General features: G+C 57.4%; 1 protein-coding gene across 1 annotated transcript; it reads left to right on the top strand.

Moving 5' to 3' along the window:
* Positions 1-1,168: 1,168 nt before the first annotated feature.
* Positions 1,169-19,955, top strand: HID1 (HID1 domain containing). The gene is made up of 19 exons (XM_041725840.1): positions 1,169-1,354; positions 7,122-7,271; positions 7,809-7,979; positions 8,501-8,614; positions 9,198-9,304; positions 9,570-9,686; positions 11,349-11,571; positions 11,774-11,830; positions 12,616-12,756; positions 12,935-13,025; positions 13,207-13,358; positions 13,466-13,544; positions 15,161-15,325; positions 16,489-16,716; positions 17,060-17,166; positions 17,679-17,759; positions 18,354-18,445; positions 18,611-18,769; positions 19,039-19,955. The coding sequence occupies exons 1-19, from the start codon at positions 1,289-1,291 to the stop codon at positions 19,100-19,102; spliced, it is 2,364 nt and encodes a 787-aa protein (XP_041581774.1). The 5' UTR covers positions 1,169-1,288; the 3' UTR covers positions 19,103-19,955.
* Positions 19,956-20,015: the final 60 nt, after the last annotated feature.

Here is a 20,015-nt window from a genome sequence, read left to right as displayed (position 1 = left end):
AAAGAGACACTTTTCATTTGTTGTCTTGGAGTGATTAGAAAGGCCATGAAGCCTGCCTCGGATTTCATCCAGGGCAGGGGAAGTCTACCTCGGGAGCAAGGACAGAGCTATCCTGTCCAGTCATAGCATGGAAGATGGAGAAAGTTCAGCCTCTTTTGGAGCAGAGTTCAATTTGCTTTTATATAGTTTTGTTCTTTAGTAGTTGTGACTTTGGGGAAGCAACATAACTGCCTTGAACTTCAGTGTCTCCTGCTGTAGAATTGGGTAATAACTCAGAGGTAAGTTTTTGCTGAGTTAGAGATACTGTCCTCCTATCATCATTATTATTAATAATAATAATTTTATTTATTTATTAATGAGAGACACAGACACACAGAGAGAGGCAGACTCCATGCAGGGAGCCCGATGTGGGACTCAACCCCCGGTCTCCAGGATCAGACCCTGGGCCGAAGTCAGCACTAAACCGCTGAGCCACCCGGGCTGCCCCATCATCATTAATAATATTATTAATTTGCCTCTATAAAGGCTCACTCGGCTGCAACACAGTAAATTCTTTCCTTGTTTCTTTCCCAAGCCAATTGCTCATAAGGGCAGGCCTTGTGACTGAAGACCCGTATGCCCCCCATCCTGGACGCAGTGTTAGTAAATTCCAGTCCTGCGACACATTTGTTGAAATAGATGGGCCCACACGGATCCTCAGGGAAGGCCGGTGGCCAGAACAGAGTTGTGGGGCCCGAGGGACCTCCAGCCCTCATCAGTCCAGGGAGATGCTTTCCTGAAGCTTGGGGCCAGTGGCTGGAAAAACAAGGGGGCTGCCTGGTGGTGTGGGTTTGACAGGTCAAATAAAGGGAACCAAGAAAGCAGATGCTCAGAGGAAAAAAAAAAAAAAAGTGCGGGGGGGGGGGGGAATGGGGAGGATCGGGTTTGACCAGGAAGAAACTCGAGGGAGAGGGCTGGCTGGGAATGTACGGGCCCGACAGGCGAGGGGACCAGTGGTGAGGATGCTGCGGGGATCGCGAGGCGGGGCGGGCGCGGAGGCTCGGGGTCGAGCCCTAGAGCATCCCAGGAGCCGGCTCCCGGCGCGGGCGCGGCAGGTGCGGGGGCGGAGCCGCGCGGGGGCGGAGCCACGCGGGGCGGGGCGGGGTCCGGAGGGGGCGGGGCCGGGCAGGCGGGGTGCGGCGCTGCTCGCCTGCGAGCGCAGCGGGGGCCGCGGAGCCGGAGCTGGATCCGGAGCCGGGGCCGGGGCGGGAGTCGGGGCCGGGGCCGGGCCGGAGAGGGCTCCAGCGCTATGGGGTCGGCCGACTCTAAGCTGAATTTCCGAAAGGCGGTGATCCAGCTCACCACCAAGACGCAGGTGCGACCGGGGCCCCGGCCTCCCACCCACCTGCCGGGCTGGGGGCTGGGCAGGGCCGGGGGGCTGCGCGAACTCTGCTCGTGAGGAGATGGGGGACCGGCTGGCCTGCGGCCTGACGCTGAAGCCGGGTCCGGAGCGCCACGCGTTGGCCTGTCCTGCGGGGCTTCATCCCTTAGCCCCAGCCCCTCACCCCAGCCTTGTCTCCCGGGAATATCCCTCTTCCCGCAGCCGCGCTGCCACCTTGGGCTGACGTGTGCCTACTCTCCGAGCCGGCATCGCCGCTCTCCGCCACCTGTCCTGCCGCCTCCTCCCCCCGCCCCCCCCCCCCCCCCCGCTCCCGCCCCTCCAGCCCCGCATCTTCAGCTTCACCCTCACTCCCGCCCCCACCCACCCATCCGCCTCCCTGCTCCCCTCCCTGCCCCTCGGTGCCCGCGGTTCCTGGACGCACAGACCCGGCTGATTCAATGCAAACAAAGCCGAGCAGGCGCCTACCGGGTCGGGGAAACAGCTGGTGCGCGGAGGCAGCGGCCTCGCTGGGCCCAGGTCGATGCCCAGAGCCAGGCAAGGCCCAGGTCTTCCTGAGAACGTGCAAAGAGGGCGAGTAGCGCTGCAGCCTAGCAGAGGGTCCTGTTCCCAGGCCCGCAGAGTCCAGGTTCCCAGCTGGGGAACACTGCTCCAGGGGGCTCCTCCTCTGAGGCCCAGCAGTGGGGATAGCTGTGTTTTCAGGTACCCTCTGTTCCCTGGGTCAGGGCTGAGAAACCTCCAGGTTGTCTTTGACTGGTTGGTGTAGGGTCTGGGGGTGACTTTCAGCCAGTCCGTGCTTGCACACTCCTCTGAGTTCACAAGTGGCACCGAGGCCACCTCCTTGCCCCCACCACACAGGACCTGGCCCCAGCAAGGCTCCTTCCCTGCCTACCCCTTCTGTCCTTACCCCTTGAATCAGGCTGCTCTGGCCACAGAGATGCCCAGCCCTGACTCCCCAGAACCCCCACTTTTAAGGGACTCAGCACCTGCTGCCATCTGGGACTCTCCTCTTTCCCTTACCCTGAGGGCTCTTGGCAGTTAGAGTGGGATTGAGGAAGCCATCTTCCCACAGCCAGTTGTTCGCAGCTCCAGAGGCCAGACCTCTGGTCCTACACTCTCTCATTCCCACGAGAGAAAGGTCAGGTGCCTGGCAAATGCCCAGGGGCTCTGGAGAATCCAGTCCTGGCTAAGAGGCATTTGATAGAAACCAGACTTTGCTTCTCGCCACTTCCCTAATGACTCCTGGGTAGTTCTAGCACTTGGCTTTATTGGGATGGGGCTTCTAAGTCTGTGGGTGGCAGGCGGGCCAGCCCCTCAATGTGGGGCCACACGGAGTGGCAGGAGGGAGGCTCCCATGTTTACCTACCTACCTGGGGAAGGAAACACATTGTTGGAGGAATGAACCATGGGCTGTTAGCTTAGTAGGCAAGGTCCTTTGCCGGGCCAGCAGGACTAGCTCCCCTGGGCCCCAGAGATCTGGGTGGACTAGATTCCTACCTGTGCTGGCCCTCTCCCCCAAATACAGTGTACCTCTGGCTTTCCCTGGCTATAGCACTGTTATGGGGATGACTGAGATGGTGCTGTCCTGTTTCCTAGCTGAGGACAGTGAGTTGGCTTGGGTCAAGACTGGAACCAGATACCAGGCTGGGTTTCCCTCCAGAGACCCGTGGGGCCCTGTAGGTGGGGGAAGGTGGGAGAGACCCTTAAGCTTCCTGTCCTGTGTAGTGACCTGGCTCAGGCAGCTGAGGAGTGAAGACCAGATCCCAGATGGTCATTCCAGACCTTGCCATTCAGTGTCCCCAAGGAGATTCATGCCAGCTGTCCACAGGGTGTCCTCCAGTCCCAGACCCTTAGAGGCTAGGCCATGAACACAGATGTTTGTTCTGGGCAGCAGACAAGACCACCCAACACCTTTTCCTGTGGCCTGGGTATGAGCGGCCACTGCTGGGCTTCCCTGCTTTCCTGTGCTATATCCTGTTTTCTTCCTGCCCTGGGCTAGTCCTGAGGCTTAGCAGTTTTGGCTGTGTTTCCCAAGCCTTTCCTGGGGTGGGTGGGGCCCTAGAGGGAGGACATTCCTGGACCTGGGACCCTTTCTTAGATCCTATCTTTTTGGAGACTCTCTGCCATAGACCAGGTGAGACCTGGTGGGTCCATGTATACATGTGTGTATGTGTATGTGAATGCTGTGGTGACGCAGTCCTCCAGGACAGGTCACCCTTAACAGGCTAGAGCACTTGTACAGCCCTTTGCTCCCCTTCACCCCAAGAAAGTTCAAAAGATGCACCTGGACTCCCAAGCCTAGTGGGGGGTCTGGCCTGAACAGAGGCTGGTGAAGCTAGGGTAAGAATATCTATTTTGGGGCACCTGGGTGGCTCAGTGGTTGAGCGACTGCCTTTTGGCTCAGGTTGTGGTCCGGGGTCCTGGGATCGAGTCCTGCATCAGGCTCCCCATAGGGAGCCTGCTTGTCCCTCTGCCTGTGTCTCTGCCTCTCTGTGTCTTTCATGAATGAATGAATGAATGAATGAATGAATAAATCCTAAAAGAAGAAAGAAAGAAAGAAAGAAAGAAAGAAAGAAAGAAAGAAAGAAAGAAAGAAAGAGTATCTGTTTTCCCACCAGGATAGCTCAGTCCCTGTGCCCTGGTAGCATGAACCTTCTAGCTTGTGGCAAAAAAATTCTTTTCAAACAAACTGGCTTGGATCTTATTTATTTATTTTAAGATTTTTTTTTTATTTAAGAGAGAGAGAAAGAGTACACAAGCAAAGGGGAGAGGCAGGGTGTGGGGGAGGGGGGAAGCAGGCTCCCCTGCTGAGGCAGGGAGCTCAATGCAGGATGCTGGGTTCCATCCCAGGACCCTGGGATCATGACCCAAGCAGAAGGCAGACACTTAACTGAATGAGCCACCCAGGCGCCCCTGGCTTGGATTTTAGAAGCTTCCTTGGGCTCTGTGGAGCCCAGCTGATATAACTGGGACAGGAGCTGAGCCTTGTTTCTCCCCTCAGAAGCCTAAGGGGATCCAGTGACCCTGGCCAACACCTGGAGCATCAGACTAGCCTGCTATAGCCGGGTGATGGTCATCAAGCTGAAGTGTCCAAGCCAGACTGGGAGCTGGAGGGCTGGGACTCTCCTCTGCTTCTCAGCTGGGCTAGCCTGGAGCTCCCTAAGTCTCCTTTTAAGTCTCCTCATTTGGAATTCAGTCCCTAGGTGACACTTGCCTGATGAACTAGACCAGAGTTCAAGTCTGCTGGTGCTCAGATGAAGTTCTCCTCCTTTAAGGGGATTGTGGCACCTTAAGTTAGAGGAGGTGGTAAAAGTGTTAGAGAAGGGAGCTTCTCAGAGGAACTCCCGGGTTTTCAAGGATGTCCTTCCCCACCCCAGCCCTGGCCACCCACACTGGGGGGTGACACCCCTTGACCCCAGTGACTGTCAGAGGGCTGCCCTAGCTGAGGACAGGAGGGCCAGCAAACCCTAGCCCCAGGGCACCTCCTTTGGCCTTTGTTCTTCCCCCCCCAGCTAACTTGCTCTACCAGTTCTGGGACTGAGCAGGCCCTGGTACCAGGCCTGTCTTGCGGGCCATGGCCACATGCTGCCCTGTGACTAGGAGGTGGGGGCATTGTTTTGGGAGGGGGCCAGGTATACTGGGACCTCAATGAGGCTTTCAAACCCAGTGCTGAGTTTGGACAGCCCCAGTGGTGCTCAGGCTTGCCCAGTGACTGGGTTGAAGGGATCTTTGGGACTAATGACAGCCTTTCCCTGAATAAACATTGGCTGAGCATCTGCCATCTGCCCCTACTGCAGGGTAAGGAAAGAAAGGCCTAATGGAACCCTGAGGCAAGTGCATTGAGATGCCTGGAATCAGGGCCTAGGATGAAGTGGGGACCCAGGTTCCAAGGTGGGAACAAGCCCTTTGGTCCAGAGCTCAGGGAGGGAGCTCAGGGAGGATTCTGGGAAGAAGGGGCATAAGAGAACAAGGTTATTTTTATTCATTCATTCATTCATTCATTCATTCATTCATTTGTTCGAGACACAGAGAGAAGCAGAGACACAGGCAGATGGAGAAGCAGGCTCCCTGCAGGTAGCCTGATGTGGGACTCGATCCCAGGGCCTCAGGATCACGACCTGAGCCAAAGGCAGACACCCAACCACTGAGCCACCCAAGTGTCCAAGAGAACAGTTATTTTTAAACAAGATATATATATTTTTCTGGTGGTCAGAGTAAGGCACGCCTGGGTGGGTTTGGGTGATCGCAGGGCTGTATCAACCCTTTCAGACAAGGGAGAAGGCCAGGCTGATGGAGCACCCGGGGTCTCTCGCAGCAGCTCCTCTTCAGAACATGCTTTGGGCACCCTGGCCTCTCAGCAGGTGAACATTCAAAAAGAAAAAGAAAAAAAAAAAGCAGTAATCCGTGTGGTTGCAGAAAAATATAAGTAAAAAAATAAAAACTATCCAGAGAGATCATCGCTGGGGCATTCCGTCATTTTCGTTTAGGCTTTTATTACTATGTAATTTAGCAAAGATCTGACCATCCTGTAGTTAATGTTACACCTTATCTTTTTCACAGTATTGTAACCGTGAAGCATTTTTCATTCATTAAGAGTCCTTGGCAACATGGCTCTGGTGGTTGCATAATATTCCATTCCATGAAAGGGCCTTATTAACTCTTTCGAGTGTTCCCTGCTTGTTGGTTATTTAGGTTCATTCCAACTTCTCACTACTGCCAATAACAACACATCAGTGAATCTCCTTATCCGTGCACATCCCTGATCATTTCCTTAGGAAGGATTTCTAGAAGTGGAGCTTATGGTTCCAGTTGGTTCCCTACGTGACTGCCCATATGATTCAAAAGGCGCAAGTGTGCCTATGTCCTCCATAGGACCAGTGGGACTTTGGAATGTGTTAGAAGGGTGGGCCTGTGGGGAAGACCGGACCGTCCGAGCAAAGGCAAAGAGATGTTGTGACGGCTTTGTGTTGTAGGGGTTGCAAATATAGGTGTGCAGGTGCCCACGTGCAACATGTGTGCACGCATGTAGGCATGTTAAATAAGATCGTGGCTTATGGTCTGGTCCAGGTTTGGACTCAATCCTGCAGGCAGCGAGGAGCCCCAGAGGTCTTTGTTGAGGCAACAGTGGTTTGGGTGCTGTGCTTTGAACATGGGTTGGAGGCGGTGTGGAGACAGGGTTGAGGACATAAATTTGGAGGTGGGGCCCTGAGAGGAGCAGATGCAGTCAGAGAGAGCCGTGGGGGTTGCCTCCTTTAGATTTGGCATCTGTTGGGTGTGCAAGGAGAGGATGGAAGCTGCGGCTGAGGCGGGGGTGGACGGTGAGGGTGGGCTTAGGTGCAATAAGCGTACATCCCCTTGCCTTCTTCCACTGGGGAGGGTCACAACCTGGGTCTGGTCCCCAGGCACTTGACCTAGCAGCAGGGCCTGGGGAGGTCCCCCGTGGGGAGGCTCTGCCAGAGGAGGACGGTGAGTTACTCCATCCCTCAGGGTCTGAGTTAGGCTTTGGCTGCCAAACTCAGTGCCTGGCTGACCTCTGACACCCGTGGCGAGTGTCTCCAGCCTGCCTCTGCCAGCCGGGGTGCACAATGGCCCCCACATGGGAGGGCTTCTGGGTATAGCAGGGATGGAATAGGGGGGCCATGGTTTCCCCTTTGGGGTTCCTTTGGCTACAGACTGGGTGAACTGTGGGCCTGGTGGCAAGGGATAGTGTAACAACCCTGGACACACCGGATCCCCCCTCCAGCCTGTGGAAGCCACCGATGATGCCTTTTGGGACCAGTTCTGGGCAGACACGGCCACCTCAGTACAGGATGTCTTTGCACTGGTGCCAGCGGCAGAGATCCGGGCTGTGCGGGAGGAGTCACCCTCCAATCTGGCCACTCTGTGCTACAAGGTGAGCATAAGGTGCTCTGCCCTTCGCTGCCACTCCCTGCTGAGCCATTTCCCACCTTCCAGGGGAAGCTGAAGCTGGCCCAGCCCTGTGGACCCAGAGAGCGGCACCCCTGACATCCCACCTGTCTGGGTCTGGGCAGTCTCGAGAAGTACCCGCTTCTCCCCACTGGCTGGGCTCTGGGTGGGGGGTGGGAAGTGATGCTGCAGCCACCCTCTGTGAGGGCTTCCTTGGGGCTCTTGCTGCGTACTTTCCACACATCAGCTCGTTCCGCTAACCCTGTGCAGTGGGTGCCGTTGATGTCACTGTCTTACAGACGAGAGAACAGAGAGGTGGTCACTTAGCAAGGTGTCGGCCAGTGAGCGGTGGGCGGGGTCTCCGGGGATGCTCTAGGCTGCTCTGTGGCCCACTTCCCGTCCCCCTGGGCTGGCTGACCCTGTCTGTCTCTGCCCCTCTGAAGCCGGGGGTGCCCATCCTGACCCCAAGCACCAGGTCCCCACTCCCCACCCTTCCAGCGTGCCCCTCCGCCTGTCCCCACAGGCTGTGGAGAAGCTGGTGCAGGGAGCCGAGAGTGGCTGCCATTCGGAGAAGGAGAAGCAGATTGTCCTGAACTGCAGCAGGCTCCTCACCCGTGTGCTGCCCTACATCTTTGAGGACCCCGACTGGAGGGGCTTCTTCTGGTCCACAGTGCCCGGGGCAGGGCGAGCAGGGGTCTGTGGGCCTGGTTGTGGGGCTGGGTGGGAGGTGATGGGTGTGGGGTTTGGGAAGGACAGGGGAAGGGGAATGGGGTTTGCTGCCGAGGGGCGGGGTCATCTCCCACAGGAATGTCTGCCCTTTCAGCTGGGCAAGTGTGGCGACCGGGCAGCTGGGCACTTCCCCCTCCTTAGCTTCCCCCTCCCTGAGTTTATCTCCAGGCAACCGGCTAAGGGCAGGACCCTGGTGATTCCCAACAGGGCTGAGCCTCTAGAGTTTTAGGGACCTGGCCTGGCTCCTTCCAGTCAGTGGAGAGGTTTCTTCCCAGGTCCCAGCCTCGTTCCTGCTCTGGCCCCCTTCTGCCTTAGGAAGTTTGGGGTGGTTGGGAATCTACTTATCCTTCTGCTTCTTCCTCCATCCCTCTGCCCATGGGTACCTGCCTGGGCCCAAATCTAACCCCTTTCCCACCTCCAATTCCTGGGGCCACGTCTCCTTGGCCAGCAAGCTCTGAGGCAGCCTGTGTGCTATGTCCTGACCAGGGAGAGGATGATGATGAGAATGCCCGGCCCCTGGCTGAGTCCCTGCTCCTGGCCATTGCTGATCTCCTCTTCTGTCCAGATTTCACTGTCCAGAGCCACCGAAGGAGCACTGTGGTGAGAGGCCCCCCCAGTCTCCCAGTCTCAGGCCTGGGAGGGCTTTGGTCCTAGGTTGGGGGTGGTTGAAGTTCCCTTGGGCAGGACTCTGCGGTGGCAGGGCCGCTCTGGAAGAGCTGGGCAGGTCCAGGGAGGGGCCAGGGACTGGCACAGCTGGAGAGGAGCCAGCTGGTGCCTGGCCCTGCCCCCTGTATCCGGGAGTCAGGGCACAAGCACCCATTGTCCTCGCTTGGGCGGTGGGTGGGGGTGTGGGGCTTGGACACAGGAGGTCTGGCCTGCTCACTTCCTGTGGGCCCAGGGACTCCACCTCTAGTATTTTCTGCTCCCACCGCCCCCCACCACCAAATGCACCCAATCCCATTCCCCTCCCTCCCTATCTCTCTCTCCCTGCCTTGAGCTGGCCTGAGCAAGTAAAAGAACCGGAGAAGAAAAATTAGCTTTCAAGAGATTGAGAACATTAATTTCTTCCCTTGTGCATTATCACCTGGGGCATTTGGAGGGTCTGTCTCTGCCCCCAGGAACGACAGCGGGGGGACTTGGGTTGGCCACTCCCCGCCTGAGCGTTCCCAAACCATGTGCCCAGGACTCAGCGGAGGATGTCCACTCCCTGGACAGCTGTGAATACATCTGGGAGGCTGGTGTGGGCTTTGCTCACTCCCCTCAGCCCAACTACATCCACGATGTGAACCGGTGAGTTTTGCTCGGACCCAGAACTCACAGTGTAGCTGGACTTGGGGCCAGGCCCCCCGCTTTCCAGCTCAGAGAGGGAACCGTGCATGAGGTCTTTCAAAGAGACCCTGTCCACTCATGACCCAACATCAGCCTGCCGGGGATAAAATGGGGTCGTGTCTTTTCATGGACTTGGAGCTGGGGCCGGCAGGGTGGGCATGCCCTCCTGGAGGAGATTGGAGATCTTCAGGTACTGAACCCCCTGCCCTGACCCCCCCTCCCTAAGGATGGAGCTGTTGAAACTGCTGCTCACATGCTTCTCTGAGGCCATGTACCTGCCCCCAGCCCCGGACAGCGGCGGCACCAACCCGTGGGTGCAGTTCTTTTGTTCCACGGAGAACAGGTGAGGACCCCTCCAGGTTTCTTTCCATTCTCTCCTTGCTCCAGGCAGCCCCCCCGGGAGAGGCCGCGCTCCCTTAGTCTTAGTTGAGGGGAGGTGCTGCCGCCTGGTGGTGATGGCTTGTAAAAGTTAGTCGCCACTTGTTAGTCCCCCATGGTCCAAAGTCCCACTGGGGGACCCTAGTGACTAGTGCCTGGGTCCTCCATCCCGAGCTGTGCTGTGCAGCAGAAATATGATGCAAACCACAGATGCAAGCTGACCACTTCTAGTGGCGACCTGAAAAAAGTAAAAAAGACGTGAAATCAATTTTAATATTTTGTTTAACCCAATATACACCAAAAACTAGCATTGGACAGGTGATCAGTATGCAGAATGATTGAGATGTTTCACATTCCCTTTTCAAGCTAAGTTTTCAAAATCCGTTTTGTGCAGTTTACAGTCCCAACACATCTCAATGCAGAGGAGCCACATTTTAAGCTCTCAGTAGCAGCAGGTGTCTTGTAGCTGGCTGGCAGTGCGGTTGAGACAGTGGTCGGGGAGAGGGCGTCGTGAATACTCTGAAGGGTGGGGAAGCCTGACCCACACAGGGCTGCTCCTGGGCTCTGCGGGCACAGAGGGTACGTGGAGGTGTCACTTGGTGGGACTGAGTATGTAAAGGCTGCGAGGGCAGCACCGGAGTTAGTGGTCCTGGGGGGCGTGGCTCACCTTCTGACTTCCAGACTCTCATTCCCACACGGCAGGCCTTACTCATCCTTTGGATTTTCCTGGCCTTCTGCTCAACTTCCCCCCTCGCCCTGCCCCCAGAAGAGAAGGGAAGCCAGGCAACTCTCTCCAGCAGCCACGGTCAAAAGCTGGCCAGAGTTTGTTTGTTTTTTCTCACCAGGAGTATCAGGCTTTGCCACTCACTTAACCTCTCTGGGTCTCAGTTTCCTTGCCTGTAAGATAAGGAGCTTGAACCCTGACATCTTACAAATCTCTGAATGATGTCACTCTGGGGCCTGGGGCCTGGGTGACTGAGAGCATGTTCTGCTCCCCGAGGGGAAGCCCACCTCGCTGTGGGACTCAAGTCCCTGCTTTGAAGCCCCAAGGCAGGACACCTGCCCCTCAGAGACCTGAGCCGTAGACTGTGCAGCACCGCGAATGAACCCTAATGTAAACTCTAGGCTGATGGTGTGTCCCTGTAGGTTCATGGATTGTAACACACATGCCACTCTGCTGTGGGATGTCAGCAGTGGGAGAGGCTGTGCACAGGTGGGGGCAGAGGCTCAGGGGAATCTCTGTTCCTCCCTCGTGATTTTGTTGTGAACCTAAAATTACTCTAAACATAGTCTTAATTAAAAAAAAGGGGGGCTTTAGCTCTGGGAGGAAAAATCTAAGGGATGTGGACATGATTTCCCACATAACTAGCCACCCCTGTCTTGGTAATAAATTCCTTTGCTCTTGGCCTAGCCTGGCCTGGGTCCCGGACGCAGACAAGGCAGGGAGGGGTGTCTTTGACTCAGGAAGGGATGAGCCTGGTTCTGCTTTTTGGCTCCCAGCCTAGGGCTAGCACGGAAATGCTTGTTCAGTGAGGAGGTAGCTTGACTGACCATCCCATGTGGCCACCTGGGGGGTGGACAAGGCTGGCCTGGGTGGTCTCCATGCCTTGTTCCTCTCCTTCCGCAGACACGCCCTGCCCCTTTTTACCTCCCTCCTCAACACTGTGTGTGCCTATGACCCTGTGGGCTACGGGATCCCCTACAACCACCTGCTCTTCTCTGACTACCGGGAACCCCTGGTGGAGGAGGCTGCCCAGGTGCTCATTGTCACCTTGGACCATGACAGTGCCACCAGCGCCAGCCCCACGGTGGACGGCACCACCACAGGCACTGCTATGGATGATACGGACGTAAGGATGGGTGTGGGGGGTGGAGGGCAGCTGGCCTTGCCAAGTTCTGGGCACTCCCTTTAGTAGCGCTGGGTAGGAGCTACCCAGTGGGCATCTCCTGGTGAGCCTCGGGGTGCCTGAGGGGGCATTGCTGCCTCCACTTGGGCTGAGGTAGTGGCCAGGGGTGAAGCCACCTGCTTATCCCAGGCTCCACCCTTGGCAGCCTCCAGGACCTGAGAACCTGTTTGTGAACTACCTGTCCCGCATCCATCGTGAAGAGGTGAGCGGAACCCTGCTCTTGCTCCAGTGGATTCTCAGTGCCCACCTGCCACAATGATTATGGCCTTGCAGTGGGGAGGGGATGGTGATGAGATGGGGTAAGAAGAGTCCTGACCATGGTCCCTGTGGGCTTGGCCACCCCAATGAAATAGTGATGGCAGGACTTCAAAGGTTTTGAGATGCAGAAAAGAGCTGAAGGCCTCAGCTGAGTAGGGACAACTGGGCAGGCTTCCAGGAGGAGGTGGCTCTGATATCTGGCTTTGGTGAGGGGAATGGTAGTGGACTCAAAGGCCAGGCAGCCCGGAGTTCATGTGTCTTGTGACCTTGGGGGAAATTGTGCTCCCAAAGCTCTGACTTCTGCTGCTGTAACATGGGGATGGTAACTGCTTCCTTGCCTTTTTGGGAGGGTTACTTGTAGCTTTCGCTTAGTGACAGCTCTTTGAGAGTAGTAGAGTGCATTTCTGATGTGACAGGGAGATGGGAGGATGGCATCTGTCAACATGGGGTCCAGGTGGGTTGGGTCTGGGTCAACGTGTAGGTGAGGGGGGTCATTAGGAGCAGCTTTAATCAGGGAGGGGGGAGCCCATGGTCTGGGAAAGGGGCAGGGGTTCCCTCCAGACGTGCTTTGGACTCAGCTTCCTGAGGGGCCTGCCTCAGGACAGCTCCTGATGATGGAATCTGGGCCTTTCAGGCTTTAGGGGTAGGACCAAGCTGTGTGTGTGGGGGCGGTGAGGAGGCCTTTGTGCGGGAGCTGGACTGGACAGATCCCTACCGTCCCCTACTCAGGATTTCCAGTTCATCCTCAAGGGCATAGCCCGGCTGCTCTCCAATCCCCTGCTCCAGACCTACCTGCCCAACTCCACCAAGAAGATCCAGTTCCACCAGGAGCTGCTGGTCCTCTTCTGGAAGCTCTGTGACTTCAATAAGGTGGGCTGGCCTCAGGCCCTGCTTGGTGGGCAGTGGTCAGCTCTGAGCGGGGGAGCGGCTACTCTGGATAGCCCAGGGGTGGGGGCAGCATCTGGGGAGACTCCCGGGAACGGTGAGCAGGTGGGGGAGAGCGGTCTCCTCTGACCTTGCCTACCTCTTCCCTCCCCTCTGCCCCCAGAAATTCCTCTTTTTTGTACTGAAGAGCAGTGACGTGCTGGACATCCTGGTCCCCATCCTCTACTTCCTCAATGATGCCCGAGCGGATCAGTGTAAGGCTGGGGTGGCATGAGGTCCTGGGGGCTTCCTTGTAGAGGGGCAGGGCCGGCCGGTCTGTGCTGCCTCCGGGGAGCGCAGGCTGGGGCTCTCACCTCCCAGCAAGGGCTTCTTCCAGGGCTCCCCGGATGGGTCCCTACCCTGTGTGGTGACTTCCCCCTGTACCACATGCTGCAGCTCGGGTGGGCCTGATGCACATTGGAGTCTTCATCCTGTTGCTTCTGAGCGGGGAGCGGAACTTTGGGGTGCGGCTGAACAAGCCCTACTCAGTGCGTGTGCCCATGGACATCCCGGTCTTCACGGGCACCCACGCAGACCTGCTCATTGTGGTGAGGGGGCTCCCTCAGCCAGGCCCTGGGGCTGTGGGGGGACGTCCTTTTGGCTGAGTCTGGAGGAGGAGAGGACCCCATGGTCACCCCTCTACCTCCCGGCACAGGTATTCCACAAGATCATCACCAGCGGTCACCAGCGCCTGCAGCCCCTCTTCGATTGCCTGCTCACCATCGTGGTCAACGGTAGGGGTGCGGGGAGCCCGCCTTCCCTGTGCACACCACTAGGTGGCGCCAGGCCACAGGCTGACCTCAGGCTGGCCCTCCCCAGGTCAAACCTGCCCAGTCCAGTAAGTGATATGATGGCAGCCACAGACGGACTGGGCAATTTTCTAGTAGCCCTATTAAAGAAAGAAAGAAAGAAAAACAGGTGACAACAATTTTATAATATATTTTATGTAATCCACTGTATCCCAAACACCATCGTATCAACCTGTAACCCCCCCAAAATTATTGAGATCTTTGACATTCTTTTTCACACCTACTCTTCAAAATCCTGTGTGTTTCACATGTGCAGTACATCTCTGTTAGAACTAGCTATGTGTCAAGGGTTTATGTTTTTGATTTTTAAATTTTTATTTTATTTTATTTTTTAAAAGGTTTTATTTATTCATGAGAGAGACAGAGAGAGAGGCAGAGACACAGGCAGAGGGAGAAGCAGGCTCCATGCAGGGAGCCTGATGTGGGACTAGATCCTGAGACTCCAGGATCATGCCCTGAGCCAAAGGCAGATGCTCAACTGCTGAGCCACCCAGGCGTCCCCGATTTTTAAAATTTTTTTAAATTTTAATTTTTAAAATTTAATGGCCACACGTTTAATGGCCACACGTGGCCCGTGGCTACTGTATTGGCCAGTGCAGGTTTGGACAGCGTGGTCTCAGGGCAGCAGGGTGTGCCCTACCCTCCAGCGAGGGCTGGGGACAGCTGCCTCCAAAGGGAGGGGCTCAGGCTGGCTGGGGTGCTGGGCCCGGCATGGTGGGTCGATGTGAGCTGAGGCAGGGTGACTTCAGTGTGGCCATCTTTTGGAGAGGACTGTCTTTGGTGGGAGTGGTTTGGAGTAGGGTCCTGGAGGCTTCTAGCTGTGTTGTCAGCTCCGGGGCCAGAACCCTGCCTTTCCTTCCCGGTGCATTCCCTGGGTCCATCTCACACATTTTAACTGAGCCCTGGTTAGGTGTGGCTGGCTCTGAGAACGTGCTGCCCCAGCCTGCTGAGGGAGGGGGACGTGAGACAGGGAAGCGCACAGATCCCTTTGTGACTTCAGGCCGGGCACAGCGTCTCATCTCAGATTCCCCCTCCCAGACTCTGCCAAAAAATAAGCTTCTGATTCTGTATGGAGTCTTGTTATTCCAGTTGGATATTCCAGAAAGACTTAAAGACTCTGACTTTGTATCCTTGTCCCGTCATTTTATAACCGGGAACTCTGGGCAAGTTTACAAAACTGTCTGAGGCTCAGTTTCTCCGTCTGTGAAATGGGGCTGGTTTCCTCCATGTCCAGCCCCCTTTCAGAAGTGTGGGCAGGAGCGGGCCACGTGCTGTGTATAAGGGGCTCTGTAAATAGTGGGGCTGTCCACATGATGGAGGGATGAGGTGGGGCGCCCCACACTGCCTCCTGAAGCTCTGCAGAAGGCACTGCCAGTGTGGCCTCAGCCTCCAAGGGCTTGGTCTTCCTGGCTTTGTAGGAGACTTTACAGGCAAGGGGGAGGAAGGGTTTGACAGTGGGAGCATCTTGTCCTGCTCAGGCCCAGGGTGTGCAGGGATGGCCGGGGAGGGGGCCCAGGAGTGACCTGGCTCCTCCCCTGCAGTGTCCCCCTACCTCAAGAGCCTGTCCATGGTGGCTGCCAATAAGCTGCTGCACCTGCTGGAGGCCTTCTCCACCACCTGGTTCCTCTTCTCTGCTGCCCAGAACCACCATCTGGTCTTCTTCCTCCTGGAAGCCTTCAACAACATCATCCAGTACCAGTTTGATGGTGAGGCGGCAGCCTAAGCCCTGGCCTGGCCTCTGGGGTAGGAATCAGGACGGACAGTGTGCAAGGACACCTTCCCATCTAAGGAGGGCAGACCGCTCTGCCCCTCACTCCTCCCTCATTCATTCAACATGCATTTTTTGAGCATCTGCTGCATACCCAGCCCAGTGCTGGGTGCTGGGGATATAGTGGAGAGCAAAGCAGAATGCTCCCTGCCCCATGGAGCTCACAGCTGGGGATAGAGACATGGAGGGGACTTTAAACAGATGGCCACTTGGACAAACGAGTCTCCTTAAATCTGATGAAAAGGAAGCTCAGAGCGGTAGGACCCTGATGGGTGTCGTAAATGCCACACTGCCTGCTGTAAGTGAGACCTTGCCACTTGTTAGCTCCGTGGCTGTGGGCTCATAACTTAACCTCTCAGAGCTTTAGAGAGTCTTTGGCTGTAAGACAGTCATAGCAACAGTACTAGAGCCCTTATATCTGAAGGTGTTGGGAGGATTATGTAATTACCCACAAAAACTGTCGAGCAGTGTCTGATGATTTAGGTATCAGCAGTTACTCTTATTTCCAAAATAAGTAATATTTGCACTGATCTGTGAGGAATGAATGGAGGTGGGGTGGAAAAGCACTGTGTGGTGGCGGTGGGGCAACATATGCAAAGGCCCTGGGGTGAGATGTTGAAGCAGGACAGCGTAGTGAGAGGCAGGACCCGATCGCTGGGTGGGGCAGGGAGTTCAGCGTGGGCACTGGAGCACAGACACGTGCCGTGTCGTCCCTCCTCCCTGGTGACCTGGCTCAAGGACATAGTCAAAATATAGAACAGCTGGCTGGGTGTGGACACTGACGTGCTGGGCCTGCCCCACTTTGCCAATGTCACCTCTTGGAATGCTGGCTTGTGTGGGGGGGTCTGGAAGGTACTGGCGGGGGAGCTTGGCCCAGAAGCTCTTCTCTTATAATGTAACATCCTGGTGTACCCACAGCTGCATGGGCCACCAGGTGCCAGCTCTTCTCAGCCCCCTCTCTTGGGCGCCCTGTACCATCTCCTACTCATGGAGTTAGACACCCTCCTGTCCTCCAAACTGCCCCCTCCCAGAAACCTGTCCAGGTGGTGGAGGAGGAGGCAAGGGGGCCTCCCTGAGGTGTGGCATGCTCCCTCCCGACAGGCAACTCCAACCTGGTCTACGCCATCATCCGAAAGCGCAGCGTCTTCCACCAGCTGGCCAACCTGCCCACCGACCCGCCTGCCATCCACAAGGCCTTGCAACGGCGCCGACGGGCACCTGAGCCCTTGTCCCGAACCGGCTCTCAGGAGGGTGCCTCCATGGAGGGCTCCCGCCCCGCTGCCCCTGCCGAGCCTGGCACTCTCAAGACCAGCCTGGTGGCCACCCCAGGTCTGGCCCTGGCAGGTGGCAGGAGGATATGGATGCCAGCATGGTTGGGGGATGAGCAGGGCCTCTGGGATGTCATCCCGTCTCTGGCAAAGGGCATGGCCTGAGCAGGGGAGCTGAGCGCATGGGGATGGCAGTAGGGGTGAGGGAGGGGGCATTGGGAGGCCCAGGAAGGCTAGCTGGGTGCTGGGTGTGGGGATTGGGCCTCAGAACTGGGTGTACAGGGATTGGGCCTAGCATCGCTAAAGTGGGTAGTGGAAAGAGGGGGCCTCATGGGGCTCAGCGCAGATGTTTTCTCAGAGGGCCTGTGGCAGGTGTTCTCACACCCACCTACTCCCACTCTCAGGCATTGACAAGCTGACGGAGAAGTCCCAGGTGTCAGAGGATGGCACCCTGCGATCCCTGGAGTCCATGTCCCAGCAGAGCTCGGCAGATGGCAGTCCGGTCATGGAGGTGGGTGATGGGGACTCCTGCGGTCAGGTGAGGTTGGGACGTCCCTTTCTCCCTGGCCTCTGTGGTGTGGGCTGGGCCAAGGCACTCTGGGGCCACCTGCAGCAGAGGGCAGGAACCCTGTGCCCAGGGCATCCAGGGGGGTGCTTTCATAGACCTCTCCCTTGTTTACTGGTCCCAGGCTTAAGCCCTTGGCCTTCAGACTCCTCATCCATCAACCTTATCTCAGTTGAGCTGGCCTTTACCCGACCAGCCCAGTCAGCCCCTGGCCCTAAACCTGTCATCAGGCTGGGTTGGGTTGGGCAGGGCCTGGGGCCCGGGCAAAGGGTGCTGGGCTGGGCTGTCCCCTCTGTTGGGAGTGAGTCCCCCAACAACAGGAGCCAGTAGAGAGGCCTATTGCCTCCTGCATTCTAGGCTATGGGAGGGACTGGGGAGAAGGGCTGCTCCCCTGCCCTCCATCCCTGCTCTGTGCCCACTCCCTCTACCCCTCACTCCTGTCCCTTCCCTGGGACCAGGAGCCAGAGCAGGCATGGCGGGAGCAGCGGCGACTGTCCAGCGCGTCAGCCAGTGGGCAATGGAGCCCAACATCGGAATGGGTGAGGGTTTGGGCAGATGGCTCTGAGGTGGGGCGGGCAGGGGCTCCTGGCCCTAAGAAAGCTCAGTTAAGGCTGGGACGGGAACATGTTCAAATCCAAAAACCGGCCTGCGAGCCCGGCTCTGGGTCACTCCTTCTGGCTAGACGACCTTGGCCTCTCTGGCCTGGTTGCTTCCCCATCTACGCTGTCTAGCATTCTGCAGGGTTGAGCTTCAGCTGCCTATGGTGCTAGCTCTCTTACTAAGCTTTCCTTTCCAGCTTCTTCCCCCAAATCTGCTTGTCCACTCCCTTCTGTGTGTCCGGTGATCACTACTAATTGCACTTCCATGGGGATAAACGTCCCACTTGATCATGCCATTGTGAGGCTCAAAAAGGACAGTTTTTGGCACGAAGCATACGCTCAGTGAGAGGTCATGACACTTACTGTGAATAACAGTCACTGTTCATGGGCGCTGCCCTGTGCCAGGCCCTTGCTGTAGCGAGCAGGGGTGCTTCCTGCCTTGGAGAGCCTGTGGTTCTGGGTCAGGGGTCAGGCCTATGCCATTGCCCATGGGGGCTGCTTCCCCAGCCCTAGGAACCCTGGCCCCTCCCTCAGGTTCTCTCTTGGAAGTCCAAGCTGCCGCTGCAGACCATCATGAGGCTGTTGCAAGTACTGGTTCCCCAAGTGGAAAAGATCTGCATTGACAAGTGAGCACCCCAGGGGTGGGGGCAGAGGCGGCAGGTGGGCTCTGAGGTGGGGTGAGCCCAGGCTCGGCCCTGGTGTGACCGGGAGTTGGGGCCCCATGCTCCCCTTGCCTTTCAGGGTGGGTTTTCCCATGTGAGCACCTTGAAACCACCCCCTCTTCCTGGCAGGGGCCTGACAGATGAGTCAGAGATCCTGAGGTTCCTGCAGCATGGCACTCTGGTGGGGCTCCTGCCTGTGCCCCATCCCATCCTCATCCGCAAGTACCAGGCCAACTCGGGCACGGCCATGTGGTTCCGCACCTACATGTGGGGGGTCATCTATCTGAGGTGGGTCTGGTGTTCTCCTGAGGGTCTGCTGGGGAGGGCCTCAGCGGGGGCCTCAGCTCTGGGTCCCACCATGGTAGTGGGGTTAATGTCAAGACAGTCAACCAAGGTGGTCTTGAATAGTGCAGGGTGGGCGCCCACTGTCTGCGGGGGGCGGGGCGAGGGGGGGCGGTCGGGGTGGAAGGAGTTTGGTACATAGCACCTCCTAGCTCCTCCCCAGCCTTTCTGTCAGGACTCCCAGCACTGCGGTGACAGCCCCACTCCCTCCACAGGAACGTGGACCCACCTGTCTGGTATGACACAGATGTGAAGCTGTTTGAGATCCAGCGGGTGTGAGGATGGAAGCCTCCCAGGGGCTGGGGACCAGGGGAGGGTGGGGGCTCTGGTCCCCCGATGTTCCCTGACCCACTGTTCTAGGCTTTGAATTACCACAGTCAGCGCTGGGGCTGGCTGAGTCCTGGGTGGCACACCCACCGTAAAGGCCCCTTGTGGCTCAGATGGTGGGGACGGGCTCTGACCAATCCCCCCTGAGGCTGGACTCACAGGAGCCTCCTATCTCTAGGGCTGCAGGCCCCGGCCAGAGCCCCCACCTCACTCTGCCTCCCGCTCAAGACCCATTTCTGTGCCACCCATCCCCAGAGCCCAGCAGGTCACCGTGCCCTCATGGGCTGCCCAACAGGGAGCTATGGGCTGTCTCCTGAGGTACCTGAGTAGGGGCAGGGGCAGGGGCAGGGGCAGGGGAGGAGAGTCCTTCTGTGCCTCCTAACCTGAAACCACCTGGTCCAGGCCCGGCTTGCTGCCAGGGCCCGAAGGAGGAAGGAGAGTGGCCAGGCTGTTTGAGGAGGAGACTGGGGGGTTGGTGGACTACAGGAGCCAGACTGGGGAGCCTCATGCATTTTAGGGGTTTGGGACCCTCCTGTAGAGAGTCTCCTGCTATATACTCCCTGGTGGGTTAGGATATAGCCTGACTCCCTGTTATCCGGTGTGGGGGTGGGAGGGAAGGGTGGGGAGGGAGCTGTTCAATCTTCCCTGCCCTTGCCCACTGCCTGGATGACTGGGTGCCGGAGGGGCATGATGCCACCCCTCCATCCTCCAGCTCTGGCCTCTGGGTCTCCCTCCCCCCTACCTGTGTTAGTACAATCTTTGCTCTGTACAATCGGCCTCTTTACACAATAAACCACCCTCTCCATGTCCTGGCTCTTTGTGCTTGGAGGGGAGGGGCTGGGGCCATGGCTCGTGTCTTCAGGGG

Source organism: Vulpes lagopus, chromosome 12, assembly GCF_018345385.1.
Source record: "Vulpes lagopus strain Blue_001 chromosome 12, ASM1834538v1, whole genome shotgun sequence".
Classification (NCBI taxonomy): Eukaryota; Metazoa; Chordata; class Mammalia; order Carnivora; family Canidae; genus Vulpes; species Vulpes lagopus.
The sequence above is the reverse complement of the archived record's forward strand: the minus strand, read 5'-3'. Positions and strand labels throughout refer to the sequence as shown.